Source organism: Staurois parvus, unplaced genomic scaffold (assembly GCF_062004578.1).
Source record: "Staurois parvus isolate SC_StPar_1 unplaced genomic scaffold, SC_StPar_1.0 ptg000017l, whole genome shotgun sequence".
In the NCBI taxonomy this organism is placed as follows: domain Eukaryota; kingdom Metazoa; phylum Chordata; class Amphibia; order Anura; family Ranidae; genus Staurois; species Staurois parvus.
The window spans coordinates 5,460,670-5,486,495 of NW_028317813.1; the positions used below are offsets into that span (position 1 = coordinate 5,460,670).

Consider the following 25,826-nt stretch of genomic DNA (forward strand, 5'->3'; position numbering starts at 1 on the left):
ATCTGTCTACAACAGCCAGGTAGCTAGAAGTTTTAGAAATTGGTCGGCATTTTGTTTAAATTTACCTCCTGGAAAGGATTTTCTGTTCTAGTGCTTAAGTCTGGGCTGACAGGCCAGCAACTCAGCCATTTGACAAATGAATTGGTGCGTAGTTTTTAATAAGGGGGCTCATTCACACCAGCAGCCACACTGAACACATGGCTGCTGATGTGCTTTTCCAGACGTGTCACACTGTTTCTTGCATTTTTCTTTTGTGCAAACTTTATTGAAATGTCAAAAATGACATTTTGTTAAGTTCTATTGGCTGCTTTGCAGCTCATTAACCACCTCCTGTCCGGCTGTTGTATATAAACAGCCGGACGGTGGCAGTGCAGGGTTTATAAACAGCCTCCCCGCACCCTGCTTGTGCACGCTCCCTGGGAGCGTGCAGCACCGCGATTCGGTACCTGCTGTGTCCTCCAGACACAGTGGAACACCGATCGTCGGACGGGACCGCTGTATGAGGTCCCGATCATGTGATCACTGATTGGCCAATCAGTGATCACATGCAGAGTAGTAAGCAAGATGTCACTTGTGACATCATTGCTTACTACGTGTGACATCTGTGAATGATCAGAGGTCACATGGTACAAGGCTATTCACAACAGTATGCTAGGGTGACAGTATGTAAAAAAAATGTAAATAAAAATATAAACAAATGTAAAAAGTTTAAATATTAAAATTTTTGGTTCTAAACTAATTTGGGTTATTTTTTTTTACTAAAAATATAACTGAATGAATTTTGGCAGAGATTTATGATGAAATACTATTGATTTGCAAAATTTTATAAAACTTTTTTTTTCAAAATTTTTGGACTTTTTTTAATTTGCATATCAAAAAAAATAAAAATCCCAGTGGTGAATACCACCAAAATAAAGCGTTATCTGTCTCAAAAAATGCTAAAAAATTCATATGGGTACAGTGTTGCATGACCCAGCAATTGTCATTCAAAGTGTGATAGCACTGAAAGCTGAAAATTGGCCTGAACAGGAAGGGGGTAAAAGTGTCCGGACTGGAAGTGGTTAATGTGGTGTATTTTCCCACAACGTTGCACTAAAAAAAAGTTCTTAATGTCGTACTACTTTTATACCGGTCACACATCCACAAGCATAGTGGTGTGAGCTGAAACGATAGGGAACAAGTCTTGCATTGGGACTGTGCTGAGCACAGATGCTGAGTGCGCCTGATATGAAAATGCCATTAAGTGGAAAAATCAACAGCGTGTTCCGTGCTATGGGACAACTTTTGAATGAACGGAGGACGTGCACATATTACAAGAGGCTTTGTTACATGTACCAGTAAAAGGCATGCAATCTGCGTGCTAGGGGTTAATTAAACCAACAGTGGCCACATATAATATTGATATGAATAGTTTTATTCAGTGTACACTGTAAATATAAATATAACAGCTGGTTAATAAGTAACTGCGGTTTTCCGTTCACCTACACAGGGCTTTGGATTATCACCTGTTAAGCAAATAGAAGCAGCTGGTAAAGTGTTCATCCAGGGCAGCCTCCTGTCAGTTGCTAGGAAGTGGCCAGGCTGAATGTTTGCATATTGCCATTATTTCCCTATATTCTTGTGGCAGGTGTTTATCTTGGGCCTCCTAAATCAAATTATCCAGTACTGTATACAAAGGTTATCTGCAATTCTTTACATCCATTTTGCTAAAGTGACACTAATGTACTTATACTGAAAAGACCGCAGCTTTACATTGACCAGCTAGCAGATATCCTCTATGTGCAGCTCTGCACAGCATTAGCCATAGACATGAAATGAGTCTCTTCTGCTGGACGGGGCCATGATCCAGCGTGAGTAGGACTCTAGCAGATGTCTGCCAGTAAACTGCTGTCTGGGGCAAGATGCGTGCAATGCGTGTGAACAATTTCACATCTAGTGGTACATGTAGCCCTAACCCTTCCCTTTGTCACATCCCACACAAAACTAACTACTCCACAACATTTTCTCAGCTGAAGATGTAAAAAAGCCGTAAAATAAAAGCTTGCAGCACAGAAGCTGGTCAGTTTAGTCAAAAATGGTAAACAAAGTGTGGAACAGGGATAGTCGATTAGGAAACGTGAATTTGTGATTGTCCTGAAAAGTATTCCTTGCCTTAGGAACGCTGTTCCCGTGTTTTACCATGCTGCGTATTTTTAAGGCTGGAAAGTACGCACAATCGTCTTGCCTAGTCTCATTTTGGAGACCACTGTGTGGTTGGTTATAAACCTGATGTAAGAGATCATTATTTTTATTTTTTTTTGCAGACCTATGGATTGCACCATAAAGACAAGAATACAGTGGAAATGTTTACATTTGTCTGCCGGGTACATGAAGGAAGCCCCGCTATGCTGTGTGGCCTAAAAGTTGGTAAGTCAGCTTCTCTTATACCTCCAGATAACTGCTGACACTTCAGCCAAAAGACATGAGGTACACTTAAACTGCTGCGTATGCATGCTTTTTATCTGGAATTTCCTCATATTATCATGCTGCTGTCATTGGTAAGAAATGCAAGTGGTTTATTGGTGACTTCCTGTGTAATTGAACACCTTCCTGACAGTAATTTTTAGATAGTCACACATGCCATTTTTTCAATTACCATCATCTCCACCTTCAGTCATTTGAAACGTTTGGTTGGGGGCTCGGGTTTTCCCTATCACTGTAATTCACCGTTGGTTACATACGTAAGCAGACGTGTGGTGTGACACTATTACAAAGAAACGTATTCTTGATGATTTTTTTTTTTTTGGTTTCCTGTAAGACAGGAGTAAAAATAGTACATTTTAGATTGCCTCTCTTGAAGTTTTTTTTTTTTTATCCTAGTTTTGGTATAATATTGTTTAAAAGGGTTCTAACTAAAGTCCTTCCATACTTTATATGGTGTAGATACCTCAATCTTGTTCCCCGCTTTATATCCACTTCAGCCAAAAAATAAAGAGGAGTCTCTTGTTCAGTTATGTTTCTGAAATGTTTTTCACTTTTCAGTAAATCTCCCATTCGTGGCAGTGGTCTGTTTGGCCATATTTTACTTTGAACAGCAGTGTGTTAATATGAAGCTTATGTCAGTGGGAATGTTTTTGTTCGCGTCCCTGTTGCTTTTCTATGTTCTCCAACATGTTCTCTGCAGGAAATGACTCAGGCAAGCTAAGGCTTGGAAAGGAGCCTCCAATTGTGTCCATGCAGTAATGTACAGAGCATGAACTTCTGTTCCTGCTCTAATCAAAGTTGCCAGATTTCATAGAGATTTCGTGGAATCCATGAAGTTGAAGTCCCCTGCCTAGCATCCTCCTTTATCTGTGAGGAAGTGCAGAGGACATATTGACAGCAGCCAAGAGGAGCAGAGGCCAACAATGAGTTATAGATAGCTGAGCATATTTATGTATTTACTGTTAGGTAATCACCATGTGGTGTTTTTTGTTGATACAGCTCATACAACATGGTTTTTTTTATTAGGGATTACCATTTCTCCAATCCATTTAACAATCTTGGTAACTACAACTAGGCTAGATAGCATGAGGCAATGTAAAAAGCTGTGAGCATCCAGATAGCAAACCCACTTAGTTTAAAGACTGAATTGCATCTAAACGTCATTACAAGTTTCCTGTATTTTCTTCCCCCTCTGTAAACTAATCTTGTTGGCAGATCTGGGCTCCTGCAGTCTCTGGTACTGGTGCTCAACCACACCATAGGGCTGGATGCATGCCACTGGCGCTCGGTCACAGCACAGGACTGGATGCATGCCTCAGGCACTGGCGCTCGGTCACAGCACAGGGCTGGATGCATGCCTCAGGCACTGGCGCTCGGTCACAGCACAGGGCTGGATGCATGCCTCAGGCACTGGCGCTCGGTCACAGCACAGGGCTGGATGCATGCCTCAGGCACTGGCGCTCGGTCACAGCACAGGGCTGGATGCATGCCTCAGGCACTGGCGCTCGGTCACAGCACAGGGCTGGATGCATGCCACTGGTGCTCGGCCAAAACTGAGGGCTGGATGTATGACCCTGTTACTGGTGCTCGGCCACAACACTGGATGTATGCAGGAAGTGCTACTTATTGAATGGTTATCCAAAGGCTGCCAATCAGTAGCACTGCCCATAAAGCAATCCTGTCCAGTGCTCCTGGTTATCACTAGAGGTAAGTGATTTGCAACACTGACAGATGTTTGAATGAGAACCCAAAGCTGCTACCAGGCATGCGTTACTGGCATGTTTTAGGCTTTGTGGTTTCAAGACTGAGTTAATAGGTTGGTGTAGTAGAATTCAGGTTTACTTTTATTTGTAATATCATTTTTATTCAATGCATTTTTGATTTTCAGATTAAGAGAAATAAATGTCAAAAAGGGTACAAATTTCGTATAGTCATAATTCCTAAACAATGAAACTGTAGGCATTGATGCCCAGTTTGTCATATGCGTTTATAGTGTGGCCACAGCACAGTGGAGGCAGTTGCAATTTCTGGTTATTTGTGTCAAGCTGCCTGAGGTATTGCAATTATATAATGTACGGTAATGTGCATACCTCCCTATGGGGTAAATATGGGAGGCGAGTGCCTTGAGCTACTGGAGGTTGGGGTCAGCCATGCCTAACTCTACTTTGGCAGCACATGTGGTGAATTCAAGTATAGGGGGTGAATATAATGGGTGTATGGGTAGGAGAAAGAAGGGGGGAGTAGGTAAGGATGAGGAGCTGGGGGGAATGGAGGAGGTGGTAATGAGAACCACCACATTTAGGTAAACATTAGAAGTCCATTAGTTAAAAATAGTGACAAAATTGTATTTAATTTTTTTAATTGTTTTACGCAAGACTGTAATTGCAAAGAAGATACTTGTAATTTGTGGGACTGATTAAACAAAAAAACTTGTTACCCCAAACAACAATCAGGTGATTACATCTTCATTCTTTGCTACCTGATATGTTGGTCTCCAAAACACCCCACCTTATGTAGCCAGGTTTTTTTTTTACTAACCTTACCAACTTGAATGTCAGCTTTATAGAGGTGACTGGTAGTTTTTTATCTGATTTGTTAGTCACTTGAAGGTACAGAGTTACTCTGGGATTAGTGAAGGCTGGAAAAACCGGATATTGGAGTAATGGTTTATGGCACTATTAAAAGCTCCTTTACTGTTTTTATTATACATAAGCTGGCAGTTTATGGATTCATGTTTCATTCTGTGTTTCTTATTCCACACCTTTTATCCTTCCTAATTTGAGAAAACTTTTCCTAAAGCTATTGCAATATATGTGTAGCAGATCATTAAACAACTTTGATCCTTGGGTAAAAGGTATGATGTCCTCCTTACATGTCCCTTTTTTTTTTTTTTTTTTTTTTTTTTTTTAGGTGATATAATTGCTGGAGTTAATGGTCTCAATGTGGAAGGAATCAGACACAAGGAAATTGTAGAGCTGATAAAGGTTTCTGGGAATAAAATAAGGTAACATTTGAATTAAGACAAATGTTTTGGTTGTGCTTTACTTGCGTTTTTTTTTTTTTTTTTTTTTTTTTTGGCTTTCCCTGTATGTATGTCTTGTAAACTACTATTGGAGCATGCAGCTTCAATGTATATTTTTGTATTGACAGGCTGGAGACTGTTTATGGTTCTTCCATCAGGAGAGCTGAATTGGAGGCCAGGCTCCAGTATCTAAAGGTATGTAGCAGTAATGAAATGAGCATGACCACGTAGTAGACTAACTATAATATTTTCAGTTTTGAACAAAAATGTTGGGCATCCTGAACGGTTTCCACAGCTGATGCAACACATTAATCATCTGATGTTTATCTGTTACTCATATGCTACCAGGCAGATGTTCGGTTAGGTTCACATTTGTGCATTAGGGGAATGTGTGCAAAATCGTACACTTTCCCCGCAGTGCACAAAAAAAGCACATTCCTTTTGTTGGCTTGCAGTGGTGCCATTCATTGTTAATGACACCCCAATGCACCTGTGCTAATGCATGTGATGTTGCGTTTGCCAAAAACGCCTGGAAACATATTACCATGCATTTTGGTGCAGTGTGGTTTAAAAAAATAGGGTCATGCATTTTTGTGCTCTTTTCGCACTTGGCACAGCCCATTGAAATGAATTGGCTGCCCTAAATGTTACACACAGAACAAAAAATACACATGCACTGCCACACCTGCATGGGTGTGAACGGAGAATTAAAGGAAAAGTTCATCTTGTGTAACATGTTACTCTGGGACTGGCCCCTACAACCCCCAATCCCCCGTTGTGACCACTAGTGGGGAAACTACAAGCCCTGACAACCTTATGCAGCTGTCTGCTTGTAGTTCTTAACTACCTCACTGCTGGTGAGTGCTGTGGTAGTTCATTGATTCTTTGTCAGTGTAAAACTGCCTGATTTTGTATGAGCAGACAGATTACACTGACAGTCTGCAGGAGACCTGCATGGCACCAGCGATCTGTTGATTGCTGGTGCAATGTTTTCCAGGCTCCTAAAACAAAAATAGTAAATGCATATTTTTTTTTTCCCTGAAAAAAAATATGCATTTATTATTTTTTGTTAAAAGGTGAACTTATCCTTTTAATGAACTCCATAGAGCATAAATCTAAACTGCCATGAGAGATATGGTATAATGTGGTGTATACTTACCGCTGTGTTTTCCATTTCCAGGTATGCTGTCATAACAGTCAGGGGTGCTCTACCTGCTTGTTAAGTCTGTATTGTTGGGGTTGCAGTATTGGGCTACACAGAAGCCCTTGTGGCTGATTACAGCAATTCTATCAATGCAGATGGCAGCTACTGGAATCTGTGGTTAATAATGACCGGATATCCAGCAAAGACTCGTGTGTTACATATGTTTTACACCACACCTTTATTTCAATAGCACTTCAGAGTCCTGCTTCATGATGTTCTGATTGTTTGGCAAAAAAATAAAGTATATCTAGATAATTCTGCAAGACGGCAGAGCAGTTTAGGCGGTCTAACTTTTCTTTACAGCAGTTAAGTAATACAGCTAGGTCACTTCCCTACTGTCAGCCCATTATAGACAGTGAAAAAAGGAACAACAGACTGATGTGCTCATTCTTTTAACTCTCTCTCATGAGCATGTTCCTTGTCATCCACAATCCAGCAGACCTGCTTTCCTCACCTATTCCCAGTCAGAACTGTGCATTGGATTGTTAAAGGCTGATCTAAACATGCTTGGGATGAAGATCTTTAAAAAAAAAAAAAAGTCTAATTTGGGAACTTACACTAGATGCCTTTAAAAAACGTTTAATTAATACATTAATGTTCTGTTTTAATATCTGCCCTAAATTTAGATATCGATTTACGTATTTAATAACAGTATGAGCTGCTAAGATCAAAGTAATATGCACATGTATTTGGTTAGCCAGATTATTGGATACGAGTAAAAGTTAACAGATGTTTCTCCTTTATCGTCCTTGCAGCAAACTTTGTATGAGAAATGGGAGGAATATCGCTCGCTCATGGTGCAGGAGCAGAGACTCCTACATGGTAAGTGTCCTGTATTTAATTCTTTACTTCTTACCCCACATGTGGTTATTGCATGTTGGGAGCAAACCACTTCAGAGCTAGTAACCCTGCAGGAGAGAGGTCATATAACCGGTTACAATGTGTTACCAATTAATCATTGGTATTTTGTTTAACAAGTACTTTCTTCTCCTAAAATGTTCCTGTTTTAGTGAGTCATGTTCTCTTTTCTCACAGATCTGTGCTGTAAGTTATGCTTCCCAGAATTTAGTGCAACCTCTTCTTCCTTTTTTTTTTTTTTTTTTTTTTTTGTCTATTGATAAAAGTATTATGTTGCAAATAATCTTGCTGCTACTGTAGAGTGTTGGGTTGTGCTCAATAGCAGTTAAAGGAGAACTACAGCCAAAGCTCATTTGGCTGTACTCCTGTGGATTACAGGAGTGCAGTTCATTTTGCACTCCTGTGACCCATTTTGAGCTGTCAGCGAGCTAAAATCCGCTGTCAGCTGATGTCACTCAGTTGGTCCAGGCTGGGGAAAGATCCTGGACCAGAAGCTGGCTCAGCCTCTTGGCTATCTGCTGTGAGCCTGAGCCAGCCCCTCCTGCCCCCTCCACAGCCCAGTTCTCCAGTGAGCACCTAGGGTGGGCAGATTAGCAGAGTAGAGCGCTGGAGACCTGACAATCCTAGCTGTCTGCTCAGAGTGGAGGGGAAGAACTGAGCGATCAGCTGTGTCAGATCACTCAGTTTTCACCCTTAGAAGGGGCAGGGAACAGATACAGCATCAAATCAATGCCGCATCCACCTAGGTAAGTATTTAAAAAAAACATATTTCTAAACTTCTTTTTTAAGGCTAATATCTGAGGTAAGTCCGCTCAGCAGGTCTGAACTATCACTTTCTGTGTGACCCAAACTACCAATGTTTCCTGGTCTTAACCTTTTTATTTAAAATTCTTTTATCTCTCCTCCTTTTGACTGTTAAACACTGCCCCAATAGAAGCCTTTGTAGTATAGGATCATACTAACCCTCTGAAAGAGCATTGGTCTTTGGACCCAGATTTGAGAGATGAGCATGACACAAGAATTTTAGTTTTATTTGGGATTCAAGTAAATCATTTCGTTTTGTCAGATTAATTTTCGATATTCGTCCCGATTTGTTTCATATTTTCGGAAGTTATTTTGGAAAATTGTTATATTCATAGTAACACGGTAGTTCGTTATTTCAGGAGATTACTTATGCACTCTGAGTCATCCCTGCTAGTCCAGCCCACAAACAGAAATGGAATAAGCTGATTGGATGATATCTACTAGAGTTCCGTGAATCTGAAAAAAACAAACAAATTTTGGATTCATTTGTTATGCTATGATTTGGAAATTCTGATGGATCCACTTCCATCCAACCCAAGCACAATAAGGGTCTATGCACACTGACTTTAAGAAAACGCTGCTTCTACAGTTTTGCGTTTTTGCCTGTAGAAGCAGCTCAGTGTTATCTTATGTGTCCATGCACATAGAGGCATATTTTAAGCTCTGCATTTAGAGGCAGAAAAAAAACCTGGTTTGCATTTTTGAGAGCAGTTTTCTGGAAGAAAAAAAAATACTGTTTGCTCCCAACCTTCTGTACAAAAACTCGCTATGAGCTTTTCTTCTGCCAAGAAAACTAGCATTTTAAGCCCAATGTGCATGGACTCTTGGTAGAATTTATTACACTTTGATACCCTGCTGTATTTATGCAATATATTTCCATTTCATATATAGTGCGTTTTTCATAATCAAATGTCAGTTTAAAAAAAAAAATGGATCCAAATCAATTACATTATTTTGGATGCTTCAAGCATTCAGAAAAGGCCCTAACAATCGCCTCATTTCATCTATATGAAACAAATGAATTTGTTATTTATTTCAGATTAATTGAAATTCGTTACTATTGTCATTTTGGAGATTTTGGATACATCTGAATCTCCGAATAACAAATTTTGTTTGAATATTGATTTCTAATTAAACGAATCGCACATGTCTACCAGATAGTCTTTAGGCTGGGTGATTCAATAGCCTGACATGCAAATTTCCACTTACTTTGCGAACTGACCATTTTATACGATGATCCAGGGAGCCTTTAGTTTACCTTTTGGCAGTTGTCCTGTCCCTACTTCCACTATGCTGTGTTAAGGACCAAAAGGTATCATCACGAGCAGGGCTGATTCCTCCTGTATTGTGTTGTAACTGTACTGTCTGCCCTCATGTTTCAAAGTGCTGTGCAAAGTATTGGTGCTATATAAATCCTGTATAATATCACAATATACACTGGGGGGATATGCCCCCCACCAAGCATTGGTATGAGTGTGGCCCCTTGTGTCCTTTGATTAAGAACATGGTAGAATTGTTCAGTGTTTGGCAGGAACACTGTAAATCTATCGGCTCTGTGCCCTTCTTCTTTCTGTAATACTTTAGACAGCCTTAGGGAACACTCAATATAATGGCCTGACTGGGAGCACAGGAGAAACATATTGGAGAAATTAAAGTTCTTTAGTGTTTTGTAAGGCTGTGATTTAACACTTGTAAAACCCATAATTCATACTACAAAATCTGGAATATATAGATTGAAAACATATGATGCCATATGTAAAGACGTCTGTCATTGCTGCCTAGGGATCCATTTTTTTATCTATAGTTGAAACAAAAACTGATGGCTATAAATCTTTTGTCATGCCATGTGTGTTTTTGTATGAGTTGCCCCCTATTTACAGCTTCAGATCTAGATTAGTGATGTTGCCGTGTTATACAAATTTCATAAAATACAGCCTTGGCCAAAAGTTTTGAGTGACACAAATATTAATTTTCACAAAGTCTTTTGCTTCAGTGTTTTTTAGATCTTTTTTTTTTCTCAGATGTTACTATGGTATACTGAAGTATAATTACAAGCATTTAGGAAATGTCGGAGGCTTTTATTGACTATTACATTACGTTTATACAAAGAGTCAATATTTTCAGTGTTGACCCTTCTTTTTCAAGACCTCTGCAATTCGTCCTGCCTTGCTGTCAACCAACTTCTGGACCACATCCTGACTGACGGCAGCCGATTCTTGCATACTCAATGCTTGGAGTTTGTCAGAATTTGTTCACCCGTCTATGGGATTGAGGTCTAGGAAGTTTCCTGACCATGGACCCAAAATTTCGATGTTTTGTTCCCCAAGCATCTTATCAATTTTGCCTTCTGGCAAGGTGGTTAATCTTGCTGGAAAAGGCATTGTTCATCACCAAACTGTTTTGGATGGTTGAGAAAAGTTTTTCTTGGAGGATGTTTTTGTACCATTCTTTATTCATGGCTCAGGTGTTCTTTGGCAAAATTGTGAGTGAGTCCACTCCTTGGCTGAGTGGTCACAGGATGCTTTAGTGTTGGCATGACACAGAACTGATAGCGCTTTTTTTTTTTTTTTTTCTCCGGACAAGGTTTTTTCCGGATGCCCCAAACAATTGGGGGATTTATCAGAGAAAATTACCCCAGTCCTCAGCAGTCCAATCCCTGTACCCTTTGCAGAATATCAGGCTGTCCCTGTTGTCTTTCCTCGAGAGAAGTGGCTTCTTTTCTGCCCTTTTTGACACCAGGCCATCCTCCAAAAGACTTCTCCTCACTATGTGTGCATATGCACTCACACCTGCTTGCTGCCAATCCTGAGCAAGCTCTGCACTGGTGGTGCCCTGATCCTGCAGCTGAATCAAATTTAGGGGGTGGTCCTGGTACTTCCTGGACTTTCTTGGGCACCCTGAAGCCTTCTTCACAACAATTGAACCTCTCTCCTTGAAGTTCTTTATGATCCGACAAATGGTTGATTTAGGTGCAATCTTAGTAGCAGCAATATCCTTGCCTCTGAATCCCTTTTTGTGCAAAGCAATGATGGCTGCATGTGTTTCCTTGCAGGTAAATTAATATTTGGAATTCTCAAAACGTTTGGCCAGGGCTGTACATCATTTTTACAGAATTGTGCCTTTAATGAATCAATAAATTGCTGTTTGTGGTGGTGTCCAATTTTTAAATTGGAGGGGGGTGTCTGATTTGGAAATCAATTTTAATTTAGTTTAATTTCAAAATATCTTGCAAATATATATGTACTGTATTTCTGCTTCTATGTACAATGCTGGATATAATCACCAGAAATAATATTCTGTACTATATTCATCCCCTACATACTAGGTGATTTTTCTGATTTAGCGTGAAAGTATCTGCTGGAATGGGAGGTGGTGGAGAACAGGAATGAGTGGTTAAAATGCATGTCTGAAACCTTTTGATTCTTCATTCACACCCGTTTTTACATCTTTCAACCACTGCTTAAGTTGGTCATACTATAATAGACTTCTTTAGGTCATCCTTCTTTTTTTTTTTTTTTTTTTTTTTTCATCCACACAAATTCCATGGGTTGATGCAGACACTAATCGGGTATTACAGCCAGCGAATTCAAGTACTTGACTGTACCTGCTGCTCAGCCAAACATTTTCGTTCTTGCAGGGTCTCCTACTGAATTTTGGCTGATTGCTCTATATTTTGTATGACTAGCTTTAGGCAGAAAATTCTAAGTGTGGTCTACATAAACAAAATTGCAAGCTTTATGCCCGGGTTCATCTACAGTCAGGTCCATAAATATTGGGATATGGACACAATTCTAACACTTTTGGCTCTATACACCACCACAATGGATTTGAAATGAAATGAACAAGATGTGCTTTAACTGCAGACTGTCCACTTTAATTTGAGGGTATTTGCATCCAAATCAGGTGAACGGTGTAGGAATGACAACAGTTTGCATATGTACTTCCCACCTGTTAAGGGACCAAAAGTAATGGGACAGAATAATAATCATAAATCAAACTTTCACTTTTTAATACTTGGTTGCAAATCCTTTGCAGTCAATGACAGCCTGAAGTGTGGAACGCATAGACATCACCAGACGCTGGGTTTCATCCCTGGTGATGCTCTGCCAGGCCTCTACTGCAACTGTCTTCAGTTCCTGCTTGTTCTTGGGGCATTTTCCCTTCAGTTTTGTCTTCAGCAAGTGAAATGCATGCTCAATCGGATTCAGGTCAGGTGATGGACTTGGCCATTGCATAACATTCCACTTCTTTGGTTGTTTTGCAATCTGCTTTGGGTCATTGTCCATCTGCACTGTGAAGCGTCCAATGAGTTGTGAAGCATTTGGCTGAATATGAGCAGATAATATTCCCGAAACACTTCACAATTCATCCGGCTGCTTCTGTCAGCAGTCACATCATCAATAAATACAAGAGAAGCAGTTCCATTGGCAGCCATACATGCAGTTCCTTTCCTTCTCCATACTCTTCTCTTCCCATCACTCTGGTACAAGTTGATCTTGGTCTCATCTGTCCATAGGATGTTGTTCCAGAACTGTGAAGGCTTTTTTACATGTCGTTTGGCAAACTCTAATCTGGCCTTCCTGTTTTTGAGGCTCACCAATGGTTTCCATCTTGTGGTGAACCCTCTGTATTCACTCTGGTGAAGTCTTCTCTTGATTGTTGACTTTGACACCCATACACCTACCTCCTGGAGAGTGTTCTTGATCTGGCCAACTGTTGTGAAGGGTGTTTTCTTCACCAGGGAAAGAATTCTTTGGTCATCCACCACAGTTGTTTTCCATGGTCTTCCGGGTCTTTTGGTGTTGCTGAGCTCACCGGTGCGTTCCTTCTTTTTAAGAATGTTCCAAACAGTTGTTTTGGCCACGCCTAATGTTTTTGCTATCTCTCTGATGGGTTTGTTTTGTTTTTTCAGCCTAATGATGGCTTGCTTCACTGATAGTGACAACTCTTTGGATCTCATCTTGAGAGTTGACAGCAACAGATTCCAAATGCAAATAGCACACTTGAAATGAACTCTGGACCTTTTATCTGCTCATTTTAATTGGGATAATGAGGGAATAACACACACCTGGCCATGGAACAGCTGAGAAGCCAATTGTCCCATTACTTTTGGTCCCTAAACAAGTGGGAGGCACATATGCAAACTGTTGTCAGTCCTACGCCGTTCACCTGATTTGGATGTAAATACCCTCAAATTAAAGCTGACAGTCTGCAGTTAAAGCATATCTTGTTCGTTTCATTTCAAATCCATTGTGGTGGTGTATAGAGCCAAAAATGTTAGAATTGTGTCCATGTCCCAATATTTATGGACCTGACTGTATGTGTGGGCTGGTTTGCAGTGCAATTTTAAGCGCCATCCAGTGCAGTTTCATTCAGCAGTTCAGGCGTGATTCCAATGCAAATTGTCAAAATGTAGGCAATTGGAAACCACACATGAACTGGACTGAAAATAGCACAGGCTTTTTTTCAAATCTTACTATGGCCAGCCTGCACATATGTGAACGGGCTCCACAGAAAAGCCTTTTGGTTCACATGTCATGCAATTTGGTGCAGTTCAAAACACATCCAAATTCGCATATATGTGAACCTAGCCAAAGGGTATTGTTTTTCAGAACAGCTTGCTTGGGAAATGGTTCTCATATTGGCATTTGCGAGTGAAGATGTTTATTTTGGGATGCAATTATTGAAGTTTGTTTTTTTGGATTGCAGTAATAATTATTTCTTGTTCTTTCTAGGCATTGTTGTGAAGGACCCCAGCGTGTATGACACATTGGAATCCGTCAGGTCATACATCTATGGGACAGTGCCTCAATGCACCAAAGAACCAAGCACCTTGGCCACTGGAAGTATATGCAGTAGTGCAAGTTGCTTGAGTACTGCTGAAGACAATGAGGATGCTGTGTATCAGACCTGCTACTTCAGCTCAGACTCTACAGATGAAATCAACAACATTCCCAACAAAAACACACTCAAGCCTTTTAAGTCACCACTGACTCGTAGCTCAAGTGTAAAGTGTGCAAGCCCTGCAACGAACTGGGATAAGCCAAAAGAGCAGAGTACATTTGTATCTTTACCCAGGAAAAAACACAAAAGTTTTCGCAAAAGACTCTTAAAGTTTATTCCTGGACTAAACAGATCATTGGAAGAGGAGGCCAGCCCTCTTTAGCACCCCTTTATATGGACAGTTAAGTTATTTATTTATTGTTTTGGAGAGAGAATGAAATTTGTATTTACGTTGTTAAACTTTATTGTAAAACTTTATAACATTTTGTTTTTCATTAAAACAGTTTGGCAAAGCAATGGAGGCCAAGCTCTAGGATTTTCTATAAAAAAAGTATGTGTTTTTCCAATGGCTTGAGTGGTTCAAAGACGTAGCAGAGCCAGCGGGAAGCTGCCACACAGTGAAGAGTTTTGTTCTAGTTCTTCTAATTTGTGCCATAACTGAGGCTCTGCTGTCACTGCAGGGGAACATGCAGTATACAGAATATTACACATCAACCTCTTTCAGTGTTCCTTGGCTGAACACACTGTTTACTAATCTGGCCAATGCTTACACAGTGATTGTCTAAATGGTTAATTTCCTGCACATACAGTGAACATTCAACATACAAGGCGCTCATTGAAGTAGGAATGGGGAATATATATTCATGATGAGTGATGACTTGACAGCTTCTTTATATAAGGTTCTTTTAAAACTTTGCTCATTCACGCCAGAATGCAGGTCTTAAGGGACCGGTCATATACCTTATCTCTGTTACTTTTGCATTCTCATTCACTTCTATACTCAGACACAACCAAATGCCTTTATACACGAGATCTGTATTATTATGTGCATTGTTATCCAGTTTCACTTGTGTTTTTATATATTCACCTGACTAAGCAAAGTACAGGCCAGTGTATCAAAAATCTAGAATGTAACACAAATTTCCTGTATATTGCCTGTACTGGTAAATGCCGTAAAATGTACAAAATATACAGTTTGAATGAAACCCCATGCTGTAGCCATATATGCATAGATTTCATTCAGCCAATATGCCGAGCCAAAGACATCTAGCAGATCCCTCTATCCATGCTAAATGGATGGATGAATTTTCTTGCCAGCTCTTGAATTTTGACAGCCAGCACCCACAGCTGCTTGAATACCTAAACAGTGAATGCATATGATAGGATGCAGTCACTGTTCAGCTGATAAATTTACAATCAACTTTCCAGTCAACTTTAGTCAAACCCGGTGTTGCTGAAAGGGGCTTGAATTGGCCAATATGTGAGCTGTGCATGGCAGCCTTAAGTGATAAAAGGGAAACATTCAAAATAGTTTAATATGAGCACTTTTCTCCTTGCTCATGAGCCCTCGGGTTATGGTGTCTCCCCCCTCCTTCCCACCATTGGTTCTGCTTCCTTATATGAAAACCAGTGCTGTCGTGTGCTAGGAGTCAGCTGCAGACTCACATTTCTTTGGGATGCTCAGAGCTATGAATGAGCAGCTGCAGGATGTTTCTGTGGGCTTGGCATAGCTTAAAATATAGTATTTGGCTGGCCTGGTATTCAGGAGTTTGCTCAGGTTTTTAAAATTTTACTAGGTATTACCCAAGACTGTCTTATAAAGGCCCTTTAAAAAATAAAATGAAAAAATTGGTACAGGTCAGACCTCATAACCTGAATGAGATTTTCTATCAACTGAAACAATAAACCTCATTAGCTACCATGTGCAATTTTTTCAGATTTACAAAGTTGCAAGTATTAAAGGAAACCTGTTACTGATAGAAATAGACTGCCATTTTTTGGCAATTGTTTGTAATGCTGATTTCCTGGCTTCAGTGACTTTGGGAGTCAATGCCTGGGAACACAATTGCAGATTAAGGGCTCTGACTTACCTGGTTGCATGACTGTTCCACGTCAGTGGCTGAAGGTACTGAGCTCACAGCAACAGCATACCAGTCAAACGGCTGCCAATTTCAGGAGGAGGTCGATTTATTTATTTCATGATTTTTAATGCTCTTTGTAGCAGAGCACTGGCTGCGTTCAGCTATATTAGGCAGGGAACACACAGAGAAGAGACTGACTGTAATGTTTGGTACAAACTGCTCGGCCACAAGTCAGTTTTTTGCTCTAGCAGAACCCCCCCCCCCCCCCAAAAAAAAGCTTTGAAAAGCTTCAAATAGTTTTATCTATATCCCTGTACATGTTACCAGACCTACATAAAGGCTTATATTTTAGTTTTTACAGTTGTGTGATTTATATTGTTGGTCTTCCTTTTACATGAGCAGAATTGTCTGCAGTTTTATGCAGCATGTAGGTTCAGGTTGAAGGAAGGTGTATATTGTAAATCAGTTTTTATGTATTTTTCTACTTCAGTTTTTATGTACATTTACATCAATTAACAGCCAACTACATGCATTTCCTACTAAATAAATGAAGCAAAAATGCACATACTGCTTTGTATACTGCACGTATCGTGTTTCATATGAAACATGAAGTAGTTAACAATCTGGCACCATTGATTATCATTATTGTGTGCATTAATTATTGACTGCTATATGCTCCCTTGGATGAATGAGGCCATGAGCAGTTATGTTCAACTATATCATAGATCACCTATTAACAGCCTAGTGTAGCTGAAGGAAGAAAAGCTGTTCCGTCTAGCTTGCTCTTTTTACTATATTAAAGTCAACTTCAGGAATTCAGGGAAAATCTACACTTGCAGTAATATTTGGCATTATATTGTGGTTTCATGCTTCCCCTTTTCAAATTCAAAATTTGATTCCTTTCTTTGTGGCCTGTTGGCATCCTTGCCTTACAACACATTAAAAACTGACTTGCAAGGTTTCTGGATAAAGGCACTGAAAAGGAAGCAGCAAAAACAAATAATCCATGTGCACCAGGGAAGTTCTCTATTCTAGAATTGTGTTCTTAGTTCTATTATACTTTCCTAAAACAAGATAATGTGTACAAAATATACCTAGACCTGTGTTACATCTATATTAATGAAAGTAAAATTGCACATTAAAGCCCTGTTTAGGGTGGTCACACCAGAATCGTTGCAGGTTCCCTTTGTGATTCTGGTGAGGTCTATTCATTTTGAATCACACTGGACTGCACCAAAAGTAGTACTTACACTCCTTTAACAAATGCACTGCAATTGGATCACATGGTACTTCGGTAGCATCTGATCTGGTGCAAGCAAATGCACTGCTTTCTGACATGTCTGGGGTGTCGTTAACTTAACATTGATACCCGCAGCAGATTGCAACTGCAGTGCATTTTGAACACAGTGCAGGAGATGTGCTAGAAGTGTTTCTTGCACCGTGTTTTGGTGTGAACGGGTACTTAGACCTGATCAGTTTGGAGCTTGCAACTACAAAATGCTCAGGATTAAAAATGCCATGGGTTTAAATGGTGCCTCTTCACTCCTGAGTGCTCAGGTGCCTGTTACTCAAGTACAAAGATCTCCAAATGTTCCAGAACATTGGCCACATCATATATTTTACAAATATTCATGGGCAGGAAAAAGTTTTATAAATGAAGCCTTTTTATGTGGAGTTCTTTCATAGTCCTCATGATTATCTTCCATTGCTCTGTTATCCTGGATCATAAAGTAAATAGCTTCCAAAAAAACTAAAGCCTTTAACCAAAATACATTCTGGAGTTGATTTACTAAAAGCAAGTAGACTGCACTTTGCAAGTGCAGTTGCGCTCATTTTCCCCCAGAGCTTAGTGAATGTGGTGAAGCGTCACTTGATAAAGAATACCCAACCAGCTGTAAGGAAAATAAACAGCATTTTTGTTTGCAGATAATTGGATGATGGAAATCCAGTAGGGTTTCATCACATTTTTTACTTTTTTTTTTTTTTTTTTTTTTTTTTAAATATGTATTCCTTGCACCTGGGTGTTTTTTTACAAAGTGAAACTTCACCACATTCACTAACCACTGGGGAAAATGACTGCAACTGCACTTGCAAAATGCAGTCTGTTAGCTTCAGCATCTGCTTTAATGCAAGGTTGCCATCAAAGTCATCCTTTCATCAGGGTCACCATTGTAGCGGAGACTGTGCACATCAGCTGTGGGCAGGATAAAATCTTGTGGGCTGTAGTTTGGAGACCCTTGCTCAAGAAGTACAGGAGCTTCATTTTAGGCAGACTGAAGTGTTAGGAGCGAACTACAGGCTTACAGGAAAATAAATAAATCTGTTTAGCAGGTGATCCCAAAATAAATGTATGTGGAATAAAAAAAACACCCCTGTGCTCCTGCTTGGTACATCACTCCAAAACTCAAAAAAAAAAATAAATTCTTTGAAAGTGTCCCAGGTAGCCTTCTATCATACTCTCAACTTGCAGAAAATTTACCATTTACAGGAATAGCTCCTGAAACTATTACTTCTACAGTTGTAAATTGTAATTGTAGTCATCGTGGATGAAGCACACTGCACTTTAGGATTAGTGGTCGTTTAAATCAGCAGATTTTTTCTTCAGCAACTCTGAGCAGACCAGTTTTCCAAGAAAGCAATCTGCCTGCTGTCCTGGAATGACCCTGAGCTGCTCTTGGCTTCACTAGCATGTCTTCAGTGCTCTACCTTTACATGCTGACTATTCTGTTACATTGATTTCATATAACATTGACAAGGATGAACAATCTTTACAGCCCTAAAGCATTGTAGCATGGTCCAGTTGTGGCCTATTTCTTTTAAAAGAACTGAGAACCAAGGACTCCCTTGTTTTAGAGGGTGCTTGCTTTGGTGCAGTAATCTTCCTTTTATCAACTAACCCAGAACCAGCATGTGTGGCACTTAATTTTTTCATATCAGTGGGAAAGCAAAGAACAACATGGCAGCCCTGGATCATGCCTCTTCAAAAACTTGGCAATGGTGGATTCCATCTTGACAGGGTTCCCTTTTAGGTAAAGCATATAAGTAAATAAATACTTGCAGTGTCAAAAAGAAATTGCTGAACCCCTTATCCCATTGCTATGCCATGACAGTGTGTTGGGTAATTTCTCAATGAACACCTGTCATGAGAAAAATAATTTGGTTTCATAGCAGAGCTACTGCCTAGTTGCCTGGCTGTCTGGTCTCATTGGGGGAGATTTACAAAAGCTGGTTCACTCAGTCTTGTGCATGATAGCCAATCGGCTTTTAACCTCCGCTTGTTCAGTTACGCTTTAGCAACAAAACCTGGAAGCTGATTGGTTTCCATGCAGAAGTGCACAAGATTCTGAGTGAACCAGCTTTAGTAAATAAACGCCAATACGGCTGGTTTATTGAGATAAAACAGTAATTGGAAGCAGAACACTGTATACTAAGGCTGGTCATACATTTTAAGATAAATCTATTAATTCCCCCACCCACACTATATAGTAGGGATGGAAGAATCTCCCTTGCCCCAGCTGTCAGAATATAAAAACAATGACTGAATCTGATTGGATGCAGCCATTGTTCAGCCAACATTTTTCTGCCCACTTCCTTCAATTTTCAGATCAAAGGAAGTTGGGCAGGAGGATGACAACAGGGTCACCCACGGCTCAATTTGTGGCCAGTTGGTGAGGAATTGGCCAAAATTTGCTTTGTGAATGGCCAGCTTATGTTTCATGGCTTGAAACAGTATGATGACAACTAACATTTTTAAAGAGTCAACAACTGCAGCCTATGTATGTGTTAGTTTTATTTAGGGACATTTTAAAACACTTCTGTTTTATTTTTTGCTGTGTGTCCCAATGTAAAGAATTTCCTCCACATTCGTTCCTGAAGATGCAGCAAATATTAAGAGGATGTCTCCAAAAAGTGAAGTGAATTTCCCTTTTGGGGTGTACTCATACTGGCAGATTTAATCAAGCCCAGGCACGGTTTACCCCCTTGGTTTGTGTAGTGTCTGCTCTGCACCATGCCTGGGACCACTAAGAAGAGGTGGCCCTAGCATGATTCACTTGTGATTCGGTATGTTTTGCTTCAGGCCCCATTCACATTACGCAATTTGGAAATTGTGGGAGGAATCACGATTCCAAGTCACGGAAAGATGTGTGTTTGAGTGCCTTTATTCTTAATGGCACCGCAAACACGATGCGATTCTGCAGCAATTGTTGCATGACAGGCTCTTGTGGCAAAAAGCACATTTAAAAATTGTGTTAAGCTTCTCCAAAAAGGAGCAGGAGCTTCTTTTGGACAACCATTATGGATAGAGCAATCCAGGGAAGTGAATGGGCTGCCCAATGCATGATTTGCAAAATTGTTCAACAAGAATCGTGAGCGGGAACACTCATTCCCACAACCTGATATGTGAACGGAGCATCAGTGTATGTGCAAACCATTTCTGAACAGAGAAGCCGGGATCGCTGTGGGTTGGATGGCAGAAATAAAGATGTACTCTATGCCTAGAAACACTTGTTCATAACCCAATGTGAGTGCAGACCAGCAGGGGAGTGGGGAGGGTGGACAAATGAACACGGGTGTGGTTCTGTTCAACTCTGCCCATTGTGAGGGCACTCTTAGACAGTTGTCACAAAAACAGGTGCCCTCATTGGAAGATTTACCCCCCCATCTCTACTTCTAGCGATAATTTGCATTTTTCATAATTTTTTGTGCTGTGACAGTGGACAGGCAGAGAGAGAGAGAGGGGGGGGGGGGCTCTACCTAATGGGGACACAAAAAGCAGGGGTAAAAAAAAGACATGTTGGCTATAGTTGCACTTTAAAACACTACTGCCACTATATTTCGTGTATGTTTCCACCACAGCAGGGCACTCCCAGTTTTGTAGACCTATACTATATCTATGGCACTCTACATGCTCTCCTTGTGTGGGTGGAATGTTTGCGGAGAATTGTTCCCATGTGTACATGTAGCTATTACAAATCTCCTTTGACACAGTACAATATGCCAGTCAGCAGTACACTGGCAGGCAGAACAAGCAGCATGTGCAGGACAAATGTTACTGCATATTAGTGCCTCACAGCAGCACCAACCGCAAGTTACATTCCAGCGTCCCGAGGAAATCTCCGCAGCTGTGACAAACTATGCACAGAAGTCATCCCAGAGCACAATGGCTGCACAGTGTGGCGTCCATCCCCTTGGAGACTTTTGCTTCTTTGTTTTTTTATGTATGTGTACGTTGTTTAACATAATTGCATAATTCTACGTATTTTTTCCATTTGCGTTCAGCATTTCCAAATCTGCTTTAGTCAAAGGTTATTCAAGACTTTGTGACCGAGTTACTCAAGAGGCATATAACTTCACATTGAATCTATTAAGAAGAAGTGACAGCTTTAATGGCTGTTATAAAACATACTTCTATACTAGAGGACTCTGACACTTATCTAATAACATGGTGTCATAGCTCCTATGAAAACAATTAGGTCATGCCTGCAATTCATGTTATACATGCTGCAAAGATAAGGGTTAAGTAATAAAAATGGTATATATGTTGTATCATTTTAAAGTGACACTAAACTCCAGTTTAAAAAAAAAAATTTCTGTACAAGTTTGAGCTGAGCTGTGTAAATCTCAGACTGGATGAACAAAATATCGTTTAGCAAGTAATTCAGGTTCCTTATATGCATTTCGGTTTGAAACATGCCATTTGAATTAGTTGACTGAGGAAAAAAAAAAAAAGATACTTTATGAATATTTGTCGCTTTATGGTGGTAAAAGCCACAATTGGGAGATCGCCATACAATTTGTGGGGTTTGCCACATTTAGGGTGGTAAGAGCCACAATGGAGAGATCGCCATGCAATGTGTTTGGGTTTGCCACATTTAGGGTGGTAAGAGACACATTTGGCAGATCATCATGCAGTGTGTGGGGTTTGCCACATTTAGGGTGGTAAGAGCCACAATTGGTAGCTTGCCATGCAATGTGTGGGGTTCGCCACATTTAGGGTGGTAAGAGCCAAGGTTCAGTGTTGGGACCCTTACTTTTTAATATATTTATAAACTATATAGGGTCTGGGATTAAAAATCCCATTTCAGACTTTGCAGATGACACCAAGCTGTGCAGTGGAATAACGTCCTTACAGGATGTCTCCAATTTACAAGCCGACCTCAATGCACTGTTTAATTGGGCAACTATGTGGCAAATGAGGTTTAATGTTGATAAATGTAAGGTTATGCACTTGGGGGTGAAGAATATGCATGAATCATACATACTAGGGGGGTACAACTGGGGGAATCAATGGTGGAGAAGGATCTGGGGGTTCTGGTAGATCATAAGCGTAATAATGGCATGCAATGCCAAGCTGTGGTTTCTAAAGCCAGCAAAGTCCTCTCTTGTATTAAAAGAGGTATAGACTCCAGAGAGAGAGATACCATATTACCCCTGTACAAATCATTAGTAAGACCTCATCTGGAATATGCAGTTCAGTATTGGGCAACAATTCACAAAAAGATTAGAGGAACTGAATTTATTCTCTTGAGAAGAGGAGATTAAAGGGGGATATGATCAACATGTATAAATACATCAGTGGTTCATATAGTGAACTCGGTGTAGAGCTATTCACCTTGAGGTCATCACAGAGGACAAGGGGACACTCTTTACGTCTGGAGAAAAAGAAATGTAATCTCCAAACACCGAAAGGTTTCTTCATAGTGAGAGCTGTGAAAATGTCGAATAGACTCCCTCAGGAGTTGGTTCTGGCCAGCTCAGTGGGTTGCTTTAAAAAAAGGCCTGGATTGTTTCTTGGATACACAGAATATAACTGGATACTAACATTTATAGGTAAAGTTGATCCAGGGAATATCTGATTGCCTCTCGGGGGATCAGGAAGGAATTTTGTTTCCCTGCAGGAGCAAATTGAATCATGCTTTGCTTTTTTTTTTTGCCCTCCTCTGGCTCAGCTGTGGGTATAGGATTATAAACTTTTTTTTAATGGTTGAACTGGATGGACTTTTGTATTTTTTCAGCTAGACTAATTATGTAACTATGTAGCCACGTTTGGGAGATCATCATGCAATGGTTGGGGTTTGCCACATTTAGGGTGGTAAGAGCCATGTTTGGGAGATCATCATGCATAGTGTGGAGTTTGCAACACAACTGATAACCCATGGGGTGCAAAGTAACATGAATTCAAGATCAATGTCTTAGTGGTTAGCACGTCTGCCTTGCAGTAAATGGGTCATGGGTTCAATTCCCAACCATGGCGCCTCCTGCATGGAGTTTGCATGTTCTCCCTGTGCTTGCGTGGGTTTCCTCTGGGTGCTTTGGTTTCCTCCCACACTCCAGAGACATGCTGGTAGGTTAATTGGATCCTGTCTAAATTGGCCCTAGTATGTGTATGTATGAATGTGAGTTAGGGACCTTAGATTGTACACCCCTTGAGGGTTAGGGACTGATGTGAATGTTCAATATATATGTGTGTGTAAAGCGCTGCGTAAATTGACGGCGCTATATAAGTACCTGAAATAAATAATAAATAAATACCTGGAAGAAAGAAAATGACAAAATTACATAACTGTAGAATGTGCCCAGAAGACCTGAGGGTGGAATTGTTTGCAGATCACGACTCTTCCTGTACCTGTGTTCTTCCTACTCAAGACTTGCTGTCCAGTATTCCTATTTCTAAGACATTGCAGACAGATTTTCCTCAGGCGGAAATGCCCTACACCAATAGGTACACAGCAGATATGCGCTCAGTATGAAATAATATCCATTTATTTATCCATATAGTTTTCACGTAAGTGTAGCCCTCTTTCAGGGGGTTATGAGAAATGACCCTCCCCAAACAGGATATTATGCTAAAAAGCAGGTAAATAAGAGAACCAGAACCTTCACTAAGTGGAAGAGTGGGTTTGACAATAAAGTTGCCAGTTCCTCCACCCAGAACAGGACCTCTGTGAGCAGAGGGGATTCCATTCCTTTGAAATTAAGCAGTAATCTAATCAAAGTAATTTAGAGCAGAGGAACTACTGCAACCAGCATATACAGCGAGTAAAATAAGTATTGAACGTCACCATTTTTCTCAGTAAATATATTTCTAAAGGTACTATTGACATGGAATTTTCATCACATGTAAGTAACATACAAAGAAACCAGTTCAGAAATTAAGTTATGTGTAATAAAATGGAATGATACAGGGAAAAAGTATTGAACACACTAACTGAAATTTATTTACTACTTCGTACAAAATACCTTGTTGGTAATGACAGCTTCAAGACACCTCCTGTATGGAGAAACTAGTCACATGCATTGCTCAGGTGTGAATCTGGCCCATTCTTCCACACAGTCTTCAAATCTTGAAGTTTCCATGAGCTTCTTCTATGCACTCGGATCTTTAGTTCTTTCCATAGATTTTCTATTGGATTCAAGTCAGGTGATTGGCTGGGTATTCTAGAAGCTTTATTTTCTTTCTTTGAAACCAACTGAGAGTTTCCTTGGCTTTCTGTTTGGGATCATTGTCTTGCTAAAATGTCCACCCTCTTTTCATCTTCATCATCTTGGTAGATGGCAGCAGATTTTTATCAAGAATGTCTTGGTACATTTTTCCATTCATCCTTTCCGTCAATTATGTGAAGTCTTCCAGTACCGTATGCTGAAAAACAGCCCCACACCATGATGTTCCCACCTCCAAATTTCACTGTTGGTATGGTGTTTTTAGGGTGATGTGCAGTGCCATTTGACCTCCAAACATGGTGTGTATTATGGCATCCAGAGTTCAATTTTGGTCTCATCTCACCAGACTATATTCTCCCAACATTTCACAGGCTTGTCTAAATGTCATGCAGCAAACCTCATACGAGCTTCAACATGCTTTTTATTCACCAATGGAGTCTTGCATGGTGAACATGCATACAGGCTATGGTGGTTAAGTGCATTAATTATTGTTTTCTTTGAAACAATTGTACCTGTTAATTCCATGTCTTTTTGAAGCTCTCTACAAGCGGTCATTGGCTCTTGGACAACTCTTCTTCTTTTCACTCCTCTGTCAGAAATCTTGCACACCTATCCATGGCCGATTTATGGTGAAATTATGTTCTTTCTACTTCCGGATTATGGCCCCAACTGTGCTCACTGGAACATTCAGAAATATAGAAATCCTTCTGTAACCAATGCCATCAGTATGTTTTGCAACAATAAGATTGGGAAGGTCTTGAGAGAGCTCTTTGCTTTTACCTATCATGAGATGTTTCTTGTGTGACACCTTGGTAATGAGACACATTTTCATCGGCCATCAGTTGAGGCTGAATCTGCTGATATTAATTTGCACTGACAAGGGGCAGGATTGCTTTCTAATTACTGATAGATTTCAGCTGGTGTCTTGGCTTTCCATGCCTTTATGCACCTTTTTTTCTTCCTGTGTTCAATACTTTTTGCCCGTGTCATTCCATTTTATTACACATAACTTAATTTCTGAACTTATTTGTTTTGGTTTCTTTGTATAGAATGCATGGGTTCTTACCGATATGTGGTAAAAAATGTAATGTCAATAGCACCTTTAGAAATATATTTAGAAAAATGGTGACATGTTCAATACTTAATTTACCCATGGTAACATTAACCA

The 25,826-nt window shown here is 40.1% G+C and overlaps 1 protein-coding gene across 1 annotated transcript in view; it reads left to right on the top strand.

Moving 5' to 3' along the window:
- TAMALIN (trafficking regulator and scaffold protein tamalin) overlaps positions 1 to 14,651 on the top strand; it is a 38,662-nt gene extending 24,011 nt beyond the window's left edge. Inside the window, exons 4-8 of the mRNA XM_089679174.1 lie at positions 2,304 to 2,406; positions 5,374 to 5,467; positions 5,614 to 5,680; positions 7,445 to 7,511; positions 14,087 to 14,651. Of these exons, the coding sequence (XP_089535300.1) occupies positions 2,304 to 2,406; positions 5,374 to 5,467; positions 5,614 to 5,680; positions 7,445 to 7,511; positions 14,087 to 14,517 (762 nt within the window). The 3' untranslated portion in view covers positions 14,518 to 14,651. The remainder of the gene's footprint in view (positions 1 to 2,303; positions 2,407 to 5,373; positions 5,468 to 5,613; positions 5,681 to 7,444; positions 7,512 to 14,086) is intronic.
- The last annotated feature ends 11,175 nt before the right edge of the window (positions 14,652 to 25,826 follow it).